Source organism: Electrophorus electricus, chromosome 16, assembly GCF_013358815.1.
Source record: "Electrophorus electricus isolate fEleEle1 chromosome 16, fEleEle1.pri, whole genome shotgun sequence".
Taxonomy (NCBI): Eukaryota; Metazoa; Chordata; class Actinopteri; order Gymnotiformes; family Gymnotidae; genus Electrophorus; species Electrophorus electricus.
The window spans coordinates 10,798,603-10,819,370 of record NC_049550.1 but is presented as its reverse complement, the minus strand read 5'-3'; the positions used below and the strand labels follow the sequence as shown (position 1 = coordinate 10,819,370).

Below are 20,768 nucleotides of genomic sequence, written 5' to 3'. Positions count from 1 at the left end.
ACTCAGTAGAACGACAATATCACATGATACCTGCAACACTGAGCAAAACACGGATATAGCTGCGTAGAGGTGGATCAAATTTTAATTGTGAACAGCAGGTTACAATGTTTACAGTAAACTTCAGCAGAACCCTATAGACTCATCAAAGCTTCCATCCCTGGTGTTACTGCGGTGATAAGATTATCTCATAGCGCATGTACACATTGAAAATAAAGCAATAAAGAACTGTACATTTTCCGTCCTTCACTGAAAGGGATATGGCGGGGGGAATCTTTATTTTTATTTTTGGCCATGAGGCAAAAAAAGCGAGAGCCACGAAGCGTCACGGTGACGTACTGATGGGTACGATGCTAATCCACTTTCAACCACTGTTGCCCTAGCAAAGCTCGGAGGAGACGGGGTTTAGCGTGACTGGGACAACAGACATCCCAGGCAAGAAACGTCTCATGGAATTGGAGTGAAAATGAAATATGCATAACCATAAGAAAATTGGGACTAGGGACCACGTTCGTGAATATTCAAAGGAATAATAAGCAGGCAGCCTAATAAACGGTTTTAAAGAAGGTTTTACAAATTCTGTAAGACGGACTAAGTATGGCAGCGAAAATAATAACCTCGCCTACGTACTTGCCCTTAGCTGCTGGAGGATCACCGTAAGTACACCTGTTTAAGGGCGTGGTGTAGAGTGCAGAAGTCCTGCGAAAAGCCGGTAGCCCTGGTAAGTGGGGGCGCCGCGTGGCAGTGAGGGCTCTCGGGCTGTTCCGCCTCCAGCTTGATCGGCGTCTGCCCTTGAGCTCCCGAGAATTCATCGAGCATGTTGCTTTACGAAGAGTGTGAAACGGGGGAACCAACGAATGACGTGGTAAAATGCGGGTTGAATGCCCGCCCGACTGGATATATTAATTAACTAAAAGTTAAATGTTATAAAACCAGTTGCGAAAGACTGCACCTCGGTGACCAGACGTGGCCAAGTGTAAGCTATAAGATATCGTCTGTCTAGCATAGCTTACCAAGTCTGTGGTAACGTGGAAGGGTTTTCAGTATTTACTTTTATCGTAGCTGTCAAATTGGCTGTTTGATGATGACGTGAGTTCAGCAGAAAAAGACCTGGTGTTTACTGTTACATTTCTAACACTGTTGGTTACGTACACATAAGCTCGATGCTTTCTTTGGACTTTTGCTGTTCATTCATGGTACTAATACTGACTGGAGTAGCTCGTGTTCCCGGCAGGAGCTGAAAATTTATGAACTTGATTTTTGGACTTGGAGCCTATCGTAAATATGCACTCAGGAAAGCAGCGTATCGTGATCTGCCGGTAAATAACCTGCGAGTTCACAATGGACAAGAAATGGAACGGGACCCATTCATACCATCAGCCACAGCTTCGCGTCAATGTACCTAGCACGGCGAAAGAAAGAGTTTCTAGGTAAACTATTATTACTTTATTTCGTTTTAAAGATGCTTGACTATTCATTCTTTAATATTACTATTTAACACGAATGTTTTTTTCCCATCTGTACATTGCCCCCATCCCTATGCGGTATGCTAGAGCGCTTTGCACATGACGCTGAATGTTTATATTAATTATTCACAGAATCACTCACAACTGCATAAAGATTTAGTCACGCACGTATCAGTTTCCTTTAGTTTCCCAAGTCCATTGCTTTTGTCACAGTGTCTTAATTATCTAGTCTTTCTGAATGTGAAAAGATTTATCTGAACGGACAGCTCGCGTGTTTTCACGGTATGTTGAATATTTTGTTGTTGGTCGTGGAATGACTAACCCTTGGGCTTCAGTCTTTTCTTCTTAGGCCTAGACAGATGGTAAGTGCATGTACTAACCGTATTGTGTAAAAGTAATTTAGTATTGCTGGTACTACCTCTGCAGGAAACTATGCAAATAAAAAGACTATGGCTAAGGCTGTTTTTGTCGTCGCCTTCACACTTACTGCAGGAATTCTGCTTGTTCTGTCTTCTCACAAAACAACACGTAAATGCGTTTAAAAAAATTAAATAAATAAATAAATTGATTACTTTTTAAACATTTATAATGGACTATATAATGTTAAGCAAAGATTCAGCCAGACACTGAAAAATGGAGAAGTAGACCGTTATTAATGTTGTGTGCAATGTTCCTGCTCTCTCTGCTGATGCTACAAGAGTAGCAAAAGTGTGTTTTCTGCCTCCAGAGTAGACATGCTGGTGTCAGCGAGTGTGTGTCTCCTGAGAAAGTTCCTGTTAGATACCTCGTAAGAGTTAAGAGTTAAGACCAGCCTGTTTGGAATTAAATTCGTCCCATTTGGAATGTGTCCAGCCTGCAGGAATACATACGTGTGGAGAAGGAGAAGGAGGCAGTGGTGCTGTCTGCCAAACTGCACAGCTTAGTGAGGCAGGCATACGCCAGTTATCCCAAAGAAGAACAGCATCATTTAGCCACAGAAGCATAAGACTCTACAGAGGAGGCAGAACGAGGGAGTTTCTGGTTTTGGTTCATTAGAAAGGACGAGGAGTGGGGGAAAAAGTTCAAATCCCAGGGTCAGCCGAAGAGGGTGATAGGGAGATGTCCCTGCCACTGCTCCTCCACCCAGAGATGTCCTGGGATGAAAGGAGTAAATCATTGATGAGGGTTGGAGATGCGCAGGGCAGAGATCGCTGGAAGGTGGATCTACCCATGCTTACACCTGAGCACTTTTATTCCAGAGACCCTATAACATTACACGAAGCAGTTGGCACCGCTAACCCTGGAACGTGGCAGATGCTGGGTGAGCTAAGGTGATCCTTTTATCCCAATGCCACACTCTATCGACAACCCTTGTGCAGTGCTGGTGAAACTTGGAATAGCGCAGAAGAAGTGAGATGAGTAGTGACAGAGTGGAGACTCCCAACACGGCTATTACACAGAACATGCACTTAACATGTTTTCTAATTTTTGGGATAACATTTTCATAATGTTCTGGCAACACTGTATTTAGGTTAACATTTGTTGATGTTAGTTGGCATTCCTAAAACATTCTTGGAACTTAAAATCAAAAGTTCTTTCATGAGCCTTCATCAAAGGTTGTGTTTTATGTTTGTTTTTAATAACAAATAACTTTTGGTAAAAAAAATGTTATTGTCTGCTTGCCTTAGGGTGCTTTTGGGTTTCATGTTGCATAACTATAAAATAATGTTCCCAGATGCAATATTTTTTCAGTGACTCATAAACACTGAATGTAATTTATTTTAATGTAATTCATTACTCCCCCGAACACTCATTTTCCCCATTCCTTCAATTTCTCATAATTAGGTACACAGCATGGCAATATGGGAAGTACTTCATTAGTCCTATGCAGTCTGCATGGACCAATGAATCTCACAGTGAAGCTCATATTTATAGATAAAACTTATCAGTACCTCAATGGATTAACACATGTAGTCATCTTTGTGGTCACTTGTCCCACTAACATGAGTTAGCTAAATGTTAAAGGTGACTGAAACTGTTTAGTTCTGCTTCTATTGTTGTGGTACGTTTATACTGTTCTGGTGCGGTTACGCCTGTTAACACTCGCCTCTAAACCCCCAACCTCCCCCCTCAAAAAAATTGTCACTGGCAGCCTATGGACCGTGTTTTGCTAAGACAAGATGTTGGAACCCATTGGGGTTGCTTCCCAATCGGGTTTGGAATTTTGGAGGGACATCCCTTGTGAATAAACACTGGTAGTTTGCATCCTTATCCTTGAAGCACAGTGGTAAAAATATAAGGCGATTATAGCACTTTTCTGCCTACACAAAACTTCTTTGCTCACTGACTCTGTATGTCACGTTAAAGGAGATGAATGGGACACTACTGATATATACTAATTATTGACACAGCACTTTTGATAAGATGAGTTAAATTTTCATGTATTCAGTTGTAGGAAACTTCACAAAAACACAGTTTCTGATTGGGTAAACTTACCTTTGTTTGGTTCATTTGCATAAAGTTAAACTGGGCTCAGCTTCTCACTGTGCGGCAATCCCATGTTTTGACACAGTGCTTCCATCATGTACTGCGCAGCTGCATATGACACAATCAGTGCTTCCTATTATAAATGAACAGGAAGTTTTGGGATGTGTAGCCATGCTGGAATAGTGTTAAAGTACTAATGACTACATTATGTACTTACGTGGCTTTTTGCCCACGTGAAGCATTTTTTAATGTCTGTGTTTGGTTCCTGCAGTCCACTAACAAAAGGCAAAAACAGGTTCTTTTCCTGCATGTCTACTCATGCTACCTAGGTAGATGCAAATTTATTTTATATGCCACCATTATCAGACATATTTCTCTGGACTTTTAATAATGAATATATTTTCTACAGTTTAAAGCTCAACTCGCACTTGCCAGCTTGCCCTTATAAACTGTCATAAGATTAAGACCCATGATAAATTACTGAATATAATCCTAGCCCCTGAAAACATTATCTGAGATGGGTGTCAGCAGTCCACAGGCAGAGAAAATTTCCTTTCTTTGTGTTTTTGTGTCAGTTTGTATGTGTGTGAATGAACGCGAAAAAGAGAAACAGATGCTGCATAACCAGCCAGGCCCATTCCAGTTTTGTTCATTGTGTTGCCTTCCCAACTCTTGGTTGGTTTGATCTCAAAAATCAAGTTCGTGATCTCAAGCTGTCTTTGTGACACTGCACCTGTGGCTCTAAACTGCCTAATTCGTTCACATAGATGCCTTCATTCCTCCTTGCACCCGCCCTTAGCAGTGTCCCTGTCTCTCCAGTGTGGACCCATATGGGTTTAAGAGGTCTGATGACTTCGATTACGAGTCTTATGAAGAGTTCATGTCCGAGTACTTGGTTGTGCTCACCAGAAGGTCCATCAAGTGGTCCAAACTTCTACATGGGAAAAGCCAGGTCGAGAGGAATGTGAAGGGTGAGTGTGAGCCGCATCTTCAAACACGTACACACACACACACACACACACACACACACACACACACACACACACACACACACACATACACACACAATGTATTTATATGAATGCAAGTTCTATATATTTGGTCCTAACTCATTTTGAATCAGAACATTGAAATCTTTTCTTGACTTAGAGCTGTAGTTCATGGTTCCAGTTCTGCTTTCTTATGGTGCATTTACTGCTCTAACTCGCCTGATCCAACTCATGAAGAATTTGGTATTAAGTAAATCAAATGAGATGAGTGTGTCAGAACAGGGAAACTGCAGATGTGTAGAGCATGGAGTCCAAAGGAGTGAGACCATTGTCATAGAGCCTAATGTCTCAGTTCTTGTGCTGGAGTACCGTTGATGTGTATGTAGTATTCCCCCTTCCCCAGACCATCTTACTCCATTTGTCATGTTCTGAAGTCCTTCAGCTGTGATGCCGTGTGCCCCTATTCCACAGTAAAGCGCTATATTCGCAAGGGAGTCCCGAATGAGCACCGCGCCTCAATCTGGATGGCAGTGAGTGGCTCCCAGGAGCAAATGGAGAAGAACCCAGGCTATTACCAGTCCTTGCTCCAGGCCCAGCATGACCCAAAGCTGATGGAGGCCATCCATACAGGTTTGCATGCCTACTCCTTGCAGGGAAATTTGAGCTCACTGCTGTTTGATTTTACCCTTGAATGTTTGTTTTTAAAGGCATGGTTCTGTCAAAAGATTCTAATGTAACAAGTGTTTAATGACCACTAGTTAGCATGATGGAATTTGTATAACACTAATGGGTGACTATTCACCTTCAGTCATCATTAGCATTAGCCTTGGATTAAGACGGGATCATTTTTATAGTGCAGCACATATTTGCCTACAGATTTGCACAGGACCTTCCCGGACAATGTCCAGTTCCGCAAGACGGCTGACCCTTGTCTGCAGAAGGTCCTGTATAACGTACTGCTAGCATATGGGCACCACAACAAGGATGTGGGGTATTGTCAGGTAAACTTTGATCCACACATTTCAAACATTGCTGAGCTAGGGAAAACTCTCCCACTGCTGGCTGCACAGAGTGTGCATGACTTGTTCTCAAGAGTAGTACTGAAAGTATTGGTGATGGATAACCTTTTGAAGCTCTGGAACTAATATACCACCTATTCACAAGTTAACAGAATTCCCTTAATGAAATGTCATGAAAAGCTTTAGTCAAAACACTACAAGAATTAAGCAGTACAGTATCCTTCTCCTCCTGTCTTAACAGCAATGTTCAGAATGGCTAGTTTGAGTGCCTATTCCTTTAAATGATAATGAGTTATCGCCAAAGTACTTATTGGCTTATCTTTATAGTCCTTAAAGCAGAGAAGGTCTGTGCTCCCCCCACCACACTGGCAGGGTGTACTGATACGAGTAGGTTCATGTTACCATTACATTTGTTGAGCATGAACCCACGGCTGCCAGAGAAAACATAGCAGAGCAAGCATACACCTATATGCTTGCTCTCAGTGTTTGCTCTGAGGTCCACTTTCTACCGATTCTAGCAGCTACACACCCCCTAACATGCATACCTACATACTGCAAAGCATGCCTAATTTACCAAATTATGGATGGATGTAGAGCATATTTTCCCCTAGAACAACATGCTAATGTCGTTAACCCCTGATTAACTTAGTGGAACGCATCTTACAGACACTCAACTAACAAGACACTAATAATAACACTAATAGTGTTATTGTTATTGTGGACCCCACAGCAAGTAACACCAATAACTTTATAGAAAATTGCATATATTATGTAACAGTTAGTGTTAGTGCTACGTGGCCAAGGAGTTATCATAATTGCTTACATTTCCCTCATCAACAAATTTGACAGTTGACAGTTGGTACTGATCCTGCTTTTATTAAATGTTTCATTGCCAGTCCTGCGTTTTACTGACCCAAGTTGGAAAAGCAGACACAAAGTGGTTAGCACACATACAGGTACGTGAGGAAGAGTTTTCTGATTGGCTGTTCATTCTAAAATTCACTCAGACATAATAATATAGACATAAACTGCATGTCTGCAAGGGTTTTTGTCGCATTGTTGCTTTGTCTACTGAGGTAATGTGATAGGCTAACATATTTTGCTACATGGAAAGGAATTTTGTTGTGCTAACTGTCTAGAGAGCAGGTGGAATATTTGTCATTACCTTGATGTTACCATATGCAATTTTAGGGAAGGAAGATACTGAAGAAGAAATGGGAATTACTCAGAATTTAATACACTCGTTAAAAGAAGCCTGCACCTTTTGTGAAGCAGTGATGTCCTTTTGAGTTATTTTCTTTTGTGCAGGTGCAGATTGTATGTGTGTGTTGCTCATCAGCTGTAGTCCGTTTGGTGTGTTTGTGTTTGTGTCAGTTTGCAGTGTCCTTAGCTCTTATTGACGCGTCTAAGGGAACCAAATATAAACCGTTTTTTTAATCTCATTCTCTGACATAGGCAGACCACAAAACCTGCCTGGTTTGTCTTATTTCACAGTTTGTGGGTTGGTAGGCACTCCAGATACCCAAATGTATGTGCGCTAGCACTGAAAAAGTATATTTTTCATAACGCGTCCCCTTTAAAGCCTGCCGTGCTCAGCTTTCTGGTTGAGTGCTGTCGTGTCTTGTGCAGGGAGTGTAGTGAATCTGGTGTGGTTTATGATCATATTCTCCTCCACAAGAGGAAAATATATCTTTTTTTTTTTTTTTTTTCTTTCTTGACAATATAAACTTTTCAGAGATGCCCAACGTCTAATTTCCAATGCAAATAAATTCACAAATTTGTTGCGTGCCACCTAGGCTGTTGTAACCATAGTTTTTCACTGTGCTAAACATTGCATCAAAGGTAGATTCCTTTATTGTGTCATGGGCTGTGGTGCTTGCTGTTCCTGGTCTGAATGGGGCTCATTTCTATCGGACTGTTTCTGGCCCCTTCTTAATCCACACTCTTCACCTTCTTAATCCACACTCTTGCAGGGTATGAACTTCATTGCTGGGTATCTCATCATTATCACCAAAGATGAAGAGAAGTCCTTCTGGTTGATGGAGGCCCTTCTAGGCAGGATACTGCCAGGTTTGTGTAATTTGTTCTGGTGGAATGTAGGCACGTTTGTTGTTAGTGCAATAAGGTTACTAAAGGATGTATACACTCTATACATGTAAACTCAAATAATAAATTTTAATCCCTGTTTCAGTAGTTAACTTCTTTCATGTGTGGAAACACAGCTGGAAACTATATGACAAGTTACACTCAAGTGACTTCTAAACGCAAAAGGAGTTCTGAAAATGTGTGGATTATAATTTGCAGTTGACTGCTATAACAGTTTATTAGGTACGGCTATAGTGCACAGTGAGTACCTCACTGTAATGAAAGTGTGATGCTATCATATTTGTATTCCTGTAGTCATATGAATCAACAAATTAAATTATATTTAGAGTGCAGAACGTTTATGAAGTCTGTGTGTATCTCACCACATTAAGAGCTTTTATAGGTTACCTATGCTGGAGTCGTCAACTTCTTCCTCTGTAACTGTATGCTTGTGGTATATTTAACAGCAGCTGAGGCTATGAATGCATGAGAGTCAACCTGTGTTGGTTTAGGAGACTCTGTCAGAGCTATTTTAAGCCCCTCCTCTCGCCTGATGGGCTATGAATAAACCTTCACATGGGTCACATGATTCTGATCTGCAGCAAGACTGTTAGACTTGAGCCACACCCCAGTGGCAGGGGCACATCTAAAGCTGCCCTCAGAGAAAGTGCTCGTCCTCTGATCCACATTGATTTCCTTTCCCATATTTAGCTCTTTTTTCCCCATGAGGGAAAAAAATACAAGTGTATATCATTTACAAGTATTGAATTAATATTGTATTTTCTTTTTAAAACCATTGTCCTAGTTTGAAGATCCCACTGCAGTAAGTATGTGAGTGTGACCTCAGTACCACTATTCTACTGGTGCATCTGGCCAGAGTGAGCGGCCATGCCGGACTGTGGAATGTCCAAGGGCATTCATGGTATATATTGGTAGACTCTGGAGAAAATCCATGCATCTGTTTCCAATCCTCTATGAACAGTTTAAGGCAGGAGTGTCCTGAACTCCTTCTCTGTGCTGCTCCTTCAGTTGGCCATTTATGAGGACTTCATACACTTTAAACAATCATTTTGAGATTTTGAAGTTGCACTGGCTTTTCTTCCCATCACTTAAAATATGAATTGTTATGCAAATAAGAGCCAAAACTTGACCTCTTGGGCTCTCTCTTGGGCTACCTCTAATTTCTTAGATTACTACACACTGGCCATGCTGGGTTTGAAGACAGACCAGGAGGTGTTGGGTGAGCTGGTGAAGGCCAAGGTGCCCACCGTGTGGCGTGCCATGGTTGAGCACAACGTTATGTGGACGCTGGTGGTATCACGCTGGTTCATCTGCCTCTTCATCGATATCCTCCCTGTGGAGGTGAGACAGTGACTACCATGTCCAGAGTGCTTACATGACAATGGTGAAAGGTAGCAAAGTAATAATTAAGACAGAAATGTCCTTTGAGGAGAATGCCATGGGACATTGGGAGACTCTGACCGGGGGAGTCAGTCCTGGGGCTTTAAACCAGGCTTGTCCCACATAAGACCTCCCCTGAAAGTCCTGTATCATAGGTCCCAGTGACATTTCTCTGTGTTTATCCAAGACGGTTTTGCGGATCTGGGACTGCTTGTTCTATGAGGGCTCCAAGATCCTGTTCCGTGTGGCGCTCACCCTGATACGCCACAACCAGGCCTATATCCTGCAGGCACAGAACCTTCCAGACATCTGTGATCGCTTCAAGCAAATCACCAAGGGTGCCTTTGTGGAGGACTGCCACACTTTTATGGAGGTTGGACTCATATGTGCACTCATCAGTCAATTAGTCAATAACACCATTTACGTTAAAAACCTTGTAGATTTGCAGTGAGTCAGCCCATAGGAAAATTGTACTGCTCAGCAAACATAGTTGAATCTAACTTGCATCTCATTTAGATCTTATTTTGGAGATCTTTATTGTCTTACTTTAATCTGTTACAAGAATGATTGATTCTTTTCTTTCTGTGGGGCAGTGGCAGTGTAAAGTAGCCTAAATCACCTTGCAATATAATTCATTTAACATACAAAAAATGCATTTACATCTATCTACAATAACTGTTAAAAAACCTACAGTATGTATTATGTAATTTGTAATCGGAAGATTGCTGGTTCAAACCCTGCCACTGTTGGGCCCCTGAGCAAGGCCCTTAAGCCTCAATTGCTCAAGTTGTCAGAATTGTAAATCGCTTTGGATAAAAGCATCAGCTAAATCTTGTAAGTGAAGTGTGAAAAGTAGACCAACAGTTAGTGTTTTGTTCTTTTTAAATATAATTATGCAAGTTGGCCTTGTGGCAGAACAGAAAACTGTGTGTCTTTGTTGAGATCTCTACTGAAATTCAAGAAGGGTCAGATAATCTCAGATGTTGGTGGTCTTTTTTTCTCAGGTGGCATTCTTGTTCAGAAGTCTTCATTTTTTTTTCTATCACATGGCATTTCTGTGGAAGAGAAAGTAGATTTATTTTCCTAAGAGAAAGCCCTTTTTTTTTTGTTGTGCATAATTTAGCACTGCCATTTTCTAGTCCTCCATCGATAGTTGGTGACCTTAGCTGACTGGATGTTTATGGGTGATGCATCACTCTCAGTACCTGTGCTAACAACAATTATTAGTAAAAGGTCAACAATTATTCTAACAGTTATGCTAATAATAGTGTCCGGCCAGCAATGGCCTTGTCCCGTGGACAAGACAGATCAGTGATGAAAGGGTAACTGGGGATTTTGACTTCGTGTGTAAAAGATGGGCTAAAGTGTATAAAAGATTTCAATATGTACCATTAAGAGATTTACACAACAAAATGGCCAGTGTGTGTAGGTAAAGGGTGGGTGTTTCTATTTGCCTGGCAGGCAAACGCATGTACAGAGAAGACTCATTGGCTTTTCTGACTGCAACTGCAACACACACAAGTTGACAGTTTACTTTTTTTTTTCTCATCATATGATTAAGTTGGCCACAATAACATTCCCACAGTTTTCCTGGAAAAGGTTTCGAGTGTTGAAAGCAAAAACGTCCATGTGTCAGAAGTTCCAGTGAACGGTCTATGTGGGTAGCGCAGAGTTTGGGCCAAGCACCATGCCACTGGTCCTCTTGTTTTGCTTTCTCTGCGCCCCCTTTACACAGGGGTGGCCCACAGAATCATCAGTCCTACGTGCCACAATAGTTCTGAATGTCAAGATGATTGCACTCCAGATTTCTCTCATCTTGTGTATTTTATAAATTGTGTTGTTCTCTTTTTGTTGTTAGAAAATCTTCAAAGAACCTGGAAGCCTCTCCATGGCAACGATCATCAAGATTCGGGGGGCATGTCGAGCACGGATTATGGTTGAAGAATCTTGACCCTGCCCCCATGCTGGCCTAGCCCCGCCCCTCAAGTGCTCCAAACATTCCAGCCTATTATTTGCACTTTCCTTTGTTTTCTGATACCAGACTATTTAGAACCTGCTGGGGTTTATCTATGAAGATGAACATATAGGAAACTATTTTTCTTACATTTCTAAATAGAACCTGTGTAGAGAATTACACTATAATGAGCAAATAGGGCCACATTACATGGGACTGAATTTTGTACAGCATTCAGATGGAGGTACAGGGCATATGTGCTTATTTTTAGTGAATGTGTATCCACTCTAATAATGCCATCTCTGTGCAATGTTCAGCAACTAAATGTGGTCTAGTTTTTGCATATGGGAAATGCAGTCAGTAAAGGCAGCCTAATCCCAGTGACCTTTTGCGTGGTGAAGTCTTAAAGGTTTGAGCTTGATGTAGCGATTTCTTTTTTTCCCCCTTCCTTAAGGGTTGTACACCTTTTAGTTACTTTGGAAATTTCTCCTGATAGACACTTTTGGAGTCTATGGAATTTTGAAGACTTTTGCAAAACCAGAGAAATGAAGGTTCATTCTACTTTGTTGTGCACTACAGGTTGATGTTCAAGGGCTTTTATCTGAGATTTCCCTCCATGTTTGAGCTTAACAAGTCTTGGTACTTGTTCAGCATTTCTCACTACAGATTATACATATAGTTGGCATCAACAAGCTCATGTAACCTATACAAGTCATGAATTACCAGGTTGTTTGTGTTGTTCAGAAATCTCATCCATTTAATGTGTAAAAATCAGCTAAACACTGCAATGATAAGAGTTTATTTGAAAACAACTGCTGGAATTAAAATGTTATACCTCTACAGCCTTCAAGGTAATTGCTGCAACTTCCAATTACTATAAAAGGTCAATTTTTTTCTACTGTCAAGAAAAATCTAACAGTGACTTACATATTAAATATCTTAGCTAATTGGCTAAGGATCAGCTAGCTGTTTCCTGTACATCCCAATGGATCTCTGTACATTCAAAAGGCAAACTGGTCCTGATTTAATGTATTTGTTCTACACTACCTATGTACTGGTAGATTTTATTATGCAATGCAGGTGATTAAGGTGTGATGCAACTGAAATGTAGCTCAAATGTTTGTGAAACCATTGTAATTTCTGTAATTATGGAACAGGAGGAAAAATGTGTTGAATTTCTTTTATTGACCTAACCCAGATGCATTAAAAAAAAACATTCTCTACAAAAGTAAGAGCTCAAATCACTGCAATTTATATGAACAAAACACCAACCAGAAGGGATTGGATGCACTGGCATGTTTTGAAGGCTTATAGATTCACACCTTATCAAATAAGCTGTGATAAAACAAGATATCAGCATTAAAAAGAAAAAAAAAAACAGTACATAGTTTACACTGACTTCTATTAATCTGTTTTCTCAGAGAAAAGATTTATGGGCTGTAACAAATTATAACACCTCCATAACATAATTCTAGCACACTCACAGTACACAGAGTGGTGCAGCATCCCATTATATTACAAAACCTGATGGCCAAGAGTGTCTCCATGTCAAACGTACATCTTCTGAATAGGTTAAGTTTTAAACTGCTGATGAAACTTGAGAGCTTGCTGTCCTTTAAGAGAACCCTTGGCAGTCTCATTTAGTTTCCCTCCTCCGAAACTTGACAGTTTAAAACTGCTGTGTAGTGCTGAGTATGCATCCCAGAGAAGCACATCTCCATGGATACATGAACAAAAAGGTCATAACATAAATCACCTTAGTAGGTGTGCAGATAATGATAGTTGTGTCCAGAATTTTCCCTTTTAACTAGAGAGTCTTCAGTACAGTAAAAATGGCCTCCACCAAAAAGAAAGCCAAAGAGGGGAAAGCAAAATTAACACAAGTATTTAACCATGCAATCTTGTCCACAACAACTCACGTTTACTCCCTCCTAATCTGTTCAAGGCCCAAACACACAGCGGATAACTGAATATTGACTGAGCAAAATGTCTTTGGTTTGGAATAGCCTACGTAAAAATACATGCAAAGGGCACACTTTGGATGTCTCAGACGTAGGCGGTGGTTGTTTTAGCATTTAATAATCAGCCAAATAACTGAAAATTGCAATTATCTTCATGAGAAGTATGCATGGATCTATGGTGTTAACAACCTGCTACATCTAGTGTGCCATGCTCATTGGCTTGAACTGGGGGTGAAGGCCTTACTGAATGCTTTCAAGGGGCAGCACACAGACTCCTTGGATCTCTGCACATTTTCCATGAACCCGAGTCTTCAGAGTCTTGAGAGGGATTTCCTGCATGCGATGCAGGAATGGAGAGACCAGACACAAGCCCTCACTTCAGCTCAATATTGAGGGAAAACACTAGCAAAGGGGCTTCACTTTTTATTGATGCCATTCCCCATCTTGACTGCTTGTTTTGTCTCTTCTCCTTACGTGGACGTTCACACCCAGACACGCTGTGCTCGTGCCCAAAAAGCTTTTTGCTTCACCTAAAACCTGTGCCTCATTCTCATGACTGACTGGATTAGATCAAGATTGGATAGTGGGTCAGACTGAGAATGACACTAAATGAACACAAGAATTCCCAGTCCTGAGCCACAGTTCTATAACAGCACTCAAAGCTCATGTACAATGTAAATGTTAAAATGATCTAATGCTGTGTAAAACCAGTTTAGGGTTTCTGGGAGTGACAAACAGGAGACTGGACTGGGGTACCTTGAATTAAGCCACACTGTCCCTCTCTGGCAAGAAAAAAAACCTTAGTCATTTTATAACTTAAATGTTAGAATACCTATTTACACAACATCAATTCTCAAAAAAAATTCTCCTTAAAAGTTAAAGACATGGTGAAAATGTTTGTAAAAAGAACAGAGTTGACCAATAAACAGGATGCCATTTGAACTCCTAGAAGTGAATGTAATTTACAAAATGGCTGGGTTCACATGGCTGGAAACAGAGCTGTTAGTAACATTCAGTTTACCCAAAGGCCATGGGGGCGCAAATGGGAAAAGTTCAACGACAGGCAGCAAGGTACTCACACTCATACACGCACACACACCCACACACAAACACACACACACCAGTCTTGTCAGCACAGTCCCAGCCAATCAATAGTAGCGATGGCCTTCCCCTGTACATGAGAGCCAGACAGAGGTCTTGACTGGTGCCCATAGTAGTAGGAACGCCACTGGAGCTCAGATGGTCTGGTAGCCAGCGTGACTCCTCCTCCTGCCGATGAGGTAGGCTATGAGGACTATGACCACGAGGCCAGCCAAGGCTGCGCCCACAATTATGGGGATGAGCACACTCTCCTGATCCATTGAGCACACGTCGGCTGTGGAGTGAGGTGGAGAGAAAGAGAATGAACAAAGATGAGAACCATTCGACTATGGAGTCAGATAACTCAGTCAAGGTACTGATATCTGGGTATTGTTTACTGGGATGTTTGCAATGTGCACTTTCCTGTCTGTGGAACATCATAGTATACCAGTAGACTTAATTTCTATTACTTATTAAATATTAATTTTCCCATTCTACACTTATATTACAACACTACTGATGAGATGAGAAACTGTCTGATAAAAAACTGGTGGTATTTTTCCTGATCTTTTGACCTTGACACACTGTCCTGTACATGTGCAGTTTGAAAATATGGACATGAGTATGATCCTCTTTACACCAATGCACACTGGGAACTGCATTATAACTTCCTCTGAGTGTGATGGCAGACAATATTTCTGGGAAATTCACAATGAGCCATAAACTGTTGCCTCATCTTTCACTCCCTTTCACCCTCTAGTAATGACACAATAAGTACATTATCCAGTGTTCACGCTAGGTTTTACAGCAGCTCAGTGCATGACTGTAGATTAACTAATGGTTCCTACTGGAAGGGAGGTCAAAGTTAATAAGGATTAGTTCCTAGGCTAAAAGTTCCTGCTTAAGACTGACTGCAACATATGGAGTAGTGGTAGCAGGATCACTGTACCTGATCCATATTGGTTGTCTTTGACCCCAAAGGGTTGCACCCACACTTTGAAGGTGTTGAGGGAAAAATTATTTGACACAAAAATGATCTGTTCAGTGGAGCACATGTATGAATGACCCAGAGTGCCTTGCAGGTAGTCTAGAGTGCTGTTGCTTATGATCAATGAAACTGGAGAGAATGGCAAAGGCACACACACACACACACACACACACACACACACACAGTAATTTAATTAGAATTCTTATGGGAAGCTGGCACAGTTACAAACTAAATAAAAATAGACACTACCGTAAAATTTTAAATGTGTTGTGAACCTACAGTTAAGGGAAGTGAAACTTTATTATTAGAGCTATTGGACAATAGCGGGAACACGACACTGCTGTAATATTTCAGAACAGTACTTTTACAGGTCATGCGAGTCCTGGGGGGCGTGTCGCTTACCTGTCAAGTCAGGCCAGGCAGCAGACAAATTTAGAGCACTGAGGTAGTATTTACTGGTGGTGGTATTCTGTGGGAATAAAGAAGAAATACAACAGGAATCCAGGAGCGACTACAGAGGACGTGTTTGTGAGCATGTGTCATCCTCACCAGTGTGAATGTGAAGCTGAGGTTGGTGAGCCCCTCTGTCAATAGTAGAGTTGCGGCTGTGGAGTCACATGACCCCGAAGCTGATGTATTATTGGGCTCCAAGTTCATTATGCTCTGAACAGTCTGGGAAATTATGAACAGTCAAAGCTTAGCGACAACACATCCACACTGGAACGCCAAAGCTGGTACTGAGTTGTCTGAGCGTGCGCATATGACTCCTTGGTCATGCCACACACGTCTTTACCTTGTTCTGGGACTTGGAGTAGTATGTTACATTAAGCTGCAGACCCATTCTGGCCAGAAGGCAAACGGTTCCATTGGTACCAATGATGCTGTAGTTCCCAGGCTCTGGGTTGCCGGGGGGGACAGGGGAGGGGCTTGGGGTAGTTCTGGGTGATATCGTGGGTGCTACGGTGGTGGTGGGCTGATCAGCAGAACAAACAGTCTCTGAAGGAGCCAAAACACACTTACATTATACGGTAGTTCTATGAATTAGACTGTGACTACACAAAAAAAATTTCACAACAGCTCATTAATAAAATACGATAAGCTTGTAATAGTCGTCTCTACGTTGTTGAGGCATGAGAAAACCAATTTACTAAGAGCTCAATGACACTCATTCTCCAAATACATGGAAATAATAACTGGCCTGTCATGTAGGTAACATCCTTATGACAGGGTTGCAATAATTGCAGTGATTTAAGACAAATGGGTACCGTCAGTGCTGAGGTTGGCACTGCTCATGTAGGCCTCCATCCTGACATCAAAGAAGGTGATGTTGACTGCCTCCAGATGGACAATGGTGGCGCTCAGACAACGGTAGGTGGTGTTCAGCTGCGCCGAGATCTCAGAAGTGTTTGTCACCATGGTGATGACATCTGGGCAAATAATAGGGGCTCCCATGTAATTTAATTTTTAAACACTGGTAGGCCTGTAGATAAATCCTGGACCTAAACTAGTAAACTCAAACATCTTTTTTTCTGTTCACGAAGCTAGATTTAAGTATTTCTGATTTTTTTGGCATTTAAGATTAATGTTTATAACAACCATTATATTGCCAGTCCTATGCAATTCTCTCTCTCTCTCTCTCTCTCTCAAACTTAACAATTGCACTTCTTAGAGAAAATCAACCCCTACGCCAATTTAAAAATTCTGAATTCAAAACGTAGAGAAACAATTCTACTCAATTCTATTTTAATTCTAACTATATTCTACAAAGGATTGGAGCGTTTCTCACCCTTGCTGGAAGACCGAGGAAAGATAGCGCTGTCGCTCAAGTTGTAGCTCAGGCTCAGGTTGGCTACTTGGTACAGGAGTTGGTTGTGGGAGAACACCAGGCCCAGAGAATGGCCTTCACCAAAGACAGCCAGCAGCTCCGGGGAAACCCCTGCCCCTCCGCAGGAGCTCCCACTGCCCACTTTTGCCGAGGATGGGAGTGGCACGGTCACTGTGTTCTGCAGGTGCCATGGACAGCATATCACAATCAAGAAACTCAGTGCGTTCAACCATGACAAACAGACCGCTGTGTGCGTTTTCAACTGAGTTTGTGAAACAAAGGACCACGTGTAGCATCCATACACCTACAACAACTGTGTGATTCCACTCAGAAATACTAGAAAACCATTACATGCAATTTCCTTGTAAGTCATATATAGCCATTTATAACTTCACGTTGACAGCAGGAACTATTATGCACGTATTGGTAAATGATTACAAATATCTGTAGAGACTTTACGATAGCTATTTATGTGTTTTACTTATGCTATTTAAGTATGTAATTGTGGTGCTTCAAACAACATTACAAATTGTGTGTAGGAGAAATAGTTATTCAGGCAGTTATTTAACAGTTAGCAAAAATAGTTGAACCTCTTTAGATTATCACTACTAATAACGGTCTTTTAATTAGACATTCTGGACCATTGCGCAGAAGTTTAATTGAATGTCAGTTTCAAATATAGTGTTAAAACAAGTGTACAGATTTATAATTTAAGACCATACCGTTCCATTGGTTACTGGGTATGTAATGGAGAAGTTGGCAGAGAGCTGTGCTTTGATACATGTTGAATTTCCATCTTTCACCTCAAACATTACAGCATGTCCCACAGCAAACCAGCCTGCAACAGAAGACACACAAATATCGATCCTTTATGCTCCACAACTTAAACACCAAATCCATGCATTGAAAAAGTACAGAAAATTGTATTGACATGATACGGAGTGATAAATATTAAAGAACTGCAGCTTGTGACCACAAGATGGCGCTAAACGCTTTGATTTTGAACGAACCAAATAGAAATTCACTTTCTCCAGTTACACTGGGATTTCAGGCTGAAAGCCAAAAACATTACCCTTAGTAGTCAGGTTTGGAATAACGTAAACTAGGCGCCTCAACACGGTAATATTAGCCACACAACCCATTAATGTACCCTGAGTGAAATGCCCACCTTGCTGTCTAGCTGTTTTGCAGTGAAACGATATGGAATAACATATTAACACCAGGTCATGAGATTAATAGAGGCCAATAATAAAGTATAATACGTCTAAGACGAAGAAAGAAGTCACTATTAAGGTGTCGACGAATGCAGTAACCCGGGAATGAGGAAATCCTGAACCAGTCCGGCAGTGTACATTTAAAAACACCCGGACGGCGTTACATTACAAACAACAGAAGCGACAACGTAACTGGGAAACTCGAAGAGCAGCTTTGCGACACGTGACTGCTGCCCCAAGGGCCCCGCGGCTTCAGTGAGATCTTATGACAACCAAAAATGTTACAACTACTGAATGAAAAAGAAGACACGGAACAACATAATATATTGTTAACATAATGTAATAAAATGTTTGTTACTTAATACAATCAGCCGATGTGGAGTTTGTTCAAATGGTTGCAATAAAATAAGCAAAATCAACGGAGTCTTAAACCAAATACAGACTTTTAGGTAATAAATCGTTGCTTTTTAAAAAAAATAAAAACAAAACAAAACAAAGAAACACAAAAACAAACACACATTGGTCTTGAGATCCAAGAAAAGAAAGCTGCATTTAAAGACTAAAGCCTCTGGCGCACAGAGAACACGATTTATCGAACAGTCGGTGTCACCCACACCGAAGCCTTTGCCCGGTGAAGAGCAGCACACAGAGGCCACTGTGCTCACGGCGTCACGTGACGCGACCCGACCCAGAACAATGGAGCGCTCGGAAGGCTCGAACGCGTCCGGCAGCTTCTCAGACCGGTGCGCCCTGCTCGGACGCTCAAAACACGGAGCAGCATCGAGACGCACACACAGTGTGCACGAACGAGATTTGCTTTGTTTTTCCCCCAAAACGGATGGAGATTTGTTTAATAAGTTAACGCCACGAATTGTTACCGCACGTTAGGCCTACTGGTGGGGCTCTGGCAAGGATACAAACACTTATGGCGTAGTTTGAAGACACAAAACTGCAAATGCGTGCTCATTTGTGCCCTTAAAACGCCACGAGAGAAAGCATTAGTTACGATCAAGGATGGGTTGGTTTGTTGCACGGAGCCTGATTCGTGAGGCGACATTTCACGCTTGAAGATCAGAACAGAACTGCCCGGTATTGTAATTAAAAAACGCAATTACGAAATTAGTGCTTCACCATTTGACTATTTATTTAACGAATTTGTTTGTTTTCCCATAAATGTATATGGGGCTACTTTATTTTGGCAAGAATCGCTCGTCATTACTTACCTAGCACAGCAAAACAAGCAATCGAAATCGCCGGTAGTAGTTTTTGGGTCATGTTTGGAGTCGTTACTGTAAATAAGTCACGCGGAACAGCTATTCGTGATCAGCGATCAGTAAATTCTTAAGCACCACCTTGTCCCGGAGTCAGGCGGTGCGTCTTGTGGTCTAGCTTAGTGCAGGTTTCCTTGTCGATTATATATCCCCAAATTTTCTTTCGTTGATCACTTAATCCTCAAATTTCAATGTCCTGGCCTTTTGTACAAGAAAAGTTAACGGCACTGCAGACAAGAGCGAAGCCCACTTACGCCCTCAGTATCAACACTGAGAATGTTCCGAGTCATGTGAAACAGACTTTAGATCCACCCAGGAGAGTCACGTGAGGACAGAGCCACACGCCAGGTCGAGTTGACTTTTTTTACACTGCAAATCTGATTTATAAAAAAACAAATCATCTATATGTACTTGTTGTTTCTAGATTTTAAAGCGCAGATAATAATAGGCAAGATTCAATGATTTTGTAATAATAACAAAGTTTATTCCCTCGGTATACTCTATAAATGAGAGTCAGGAAATACCCAGTTTAAAAGCTGCACACGTCAGAGGTTCCGCAAACCCAACGCACCTTTCGCAACGTGCAGTTCTTGTGAGTCCCGCGCGACTGTGAGTCGGGCTGTTTTCCGAGTCGTCAGCTGACTGACACTTTCTCATCTTGGTGTCGAATCACGCGTTCTCATCACGGCAACGTAAATTCATCGCCATTGTAAGAATGTCGTGATGAACATCTTGGGGCACCACAGTTGACTCTCTAAGGTCACGCAATTCAGACGACACGGTGGTATGCGTTAAAAAAGCATGACTGTCACTCTACTGTTACCGCGCCGATAATTGCGCCAATCTAAACTTCGTCACGAATGTACCTTTTCGCTTTAGTTGGTACTCTGTTTTAACACACGGAGAGCACATTTTCCTGTCTGTTCTAAAAATTCAATGCATCTACAATTTTGCTCCAAACAATATCTTTGTAGTTATGACAACCACGTTAGATAAGGCCGTATGTTAAAAGTTCTGACAAATATATAAAAGAAACATAATTGGATAAAGTC

At 41.5% G+C, this 20,768-nt stretch overlaps 2 protein-coding genes across 3 annotated transcripts; one reads left to right on the top strand and one right to left on the bottom strand.

The window, feature by feature from the left end:
- The first annotated feature begins 270 nt into the window (after positions 1 to 270).
- grtp1a (growth hormone regulated TBC protein 1a) lies at positions 271 to 12,755 on the top strand. 2 transcript variants are annotated; one of them, XM_027009176.2, is made up of 8 exons: positions 271 to 1,427; positions 4,749 to 4,900; positions 5,390 to 5,548; positions 5,795 to 5,919; positions 7,911 to 8,007; positions 9,212 to 9,384; positions 9,611 to 9,796; positions 11,282 to 12,755. In XM_027009176.2, exons 1-8 carry the CDS (start codon positions 1,339 to 1,341, stop codon positions 11,372 to 11,374), a joined length of 1,074 nt encoding a protein of 357 aa, XP_026864977.1. In that variant the 5' UTR covers positions 271 to 1,338; the 3' UTR covers positions 11,375 to 12,755. The 2 variants fall into 2 exon arrangements, with proteins under 2 accessions (XP_026864977.1, XP_026864984.1); XM_027009183.2 differs by lacking the exon at positions 271 to 1,427 and adding an exon at positions 1,665 to 1,745.
- On the bottom strand, positions 12,544 to 20,010 carry lamp1a (lysosomal associated membrane protein 1a). The gene is made up of 9 exons (XM_027009162.2): positions 19,669 to 20,010; positions 17,954 to 18,069; positions 17,193 to 17,409; positions 16,672 to 16,833; positions 16,200 to 16,402; positions 15,956 to 16,078; positions 15,809 to 15,875; positions 15,368 to 15,535; positions 12,544 to 14,713 (listed from the first exon to the last, which is right to left on the bottom strand). The coding sequence occupies exons 1-9, from the start codon at positions 19,718 to 19,720 to the stop codon at positions 14,574 to 14,576; spliced, it is 1,248 nt and encodes a 415-aa protein (XP_026864963.2). The 5' UTR covers positions 19,721 to 20,010; the 3' UTR covers positions 12,544 to 14,573.
- Positions 20,011 to 20,768: the final 758 nt, after the last annotated feature.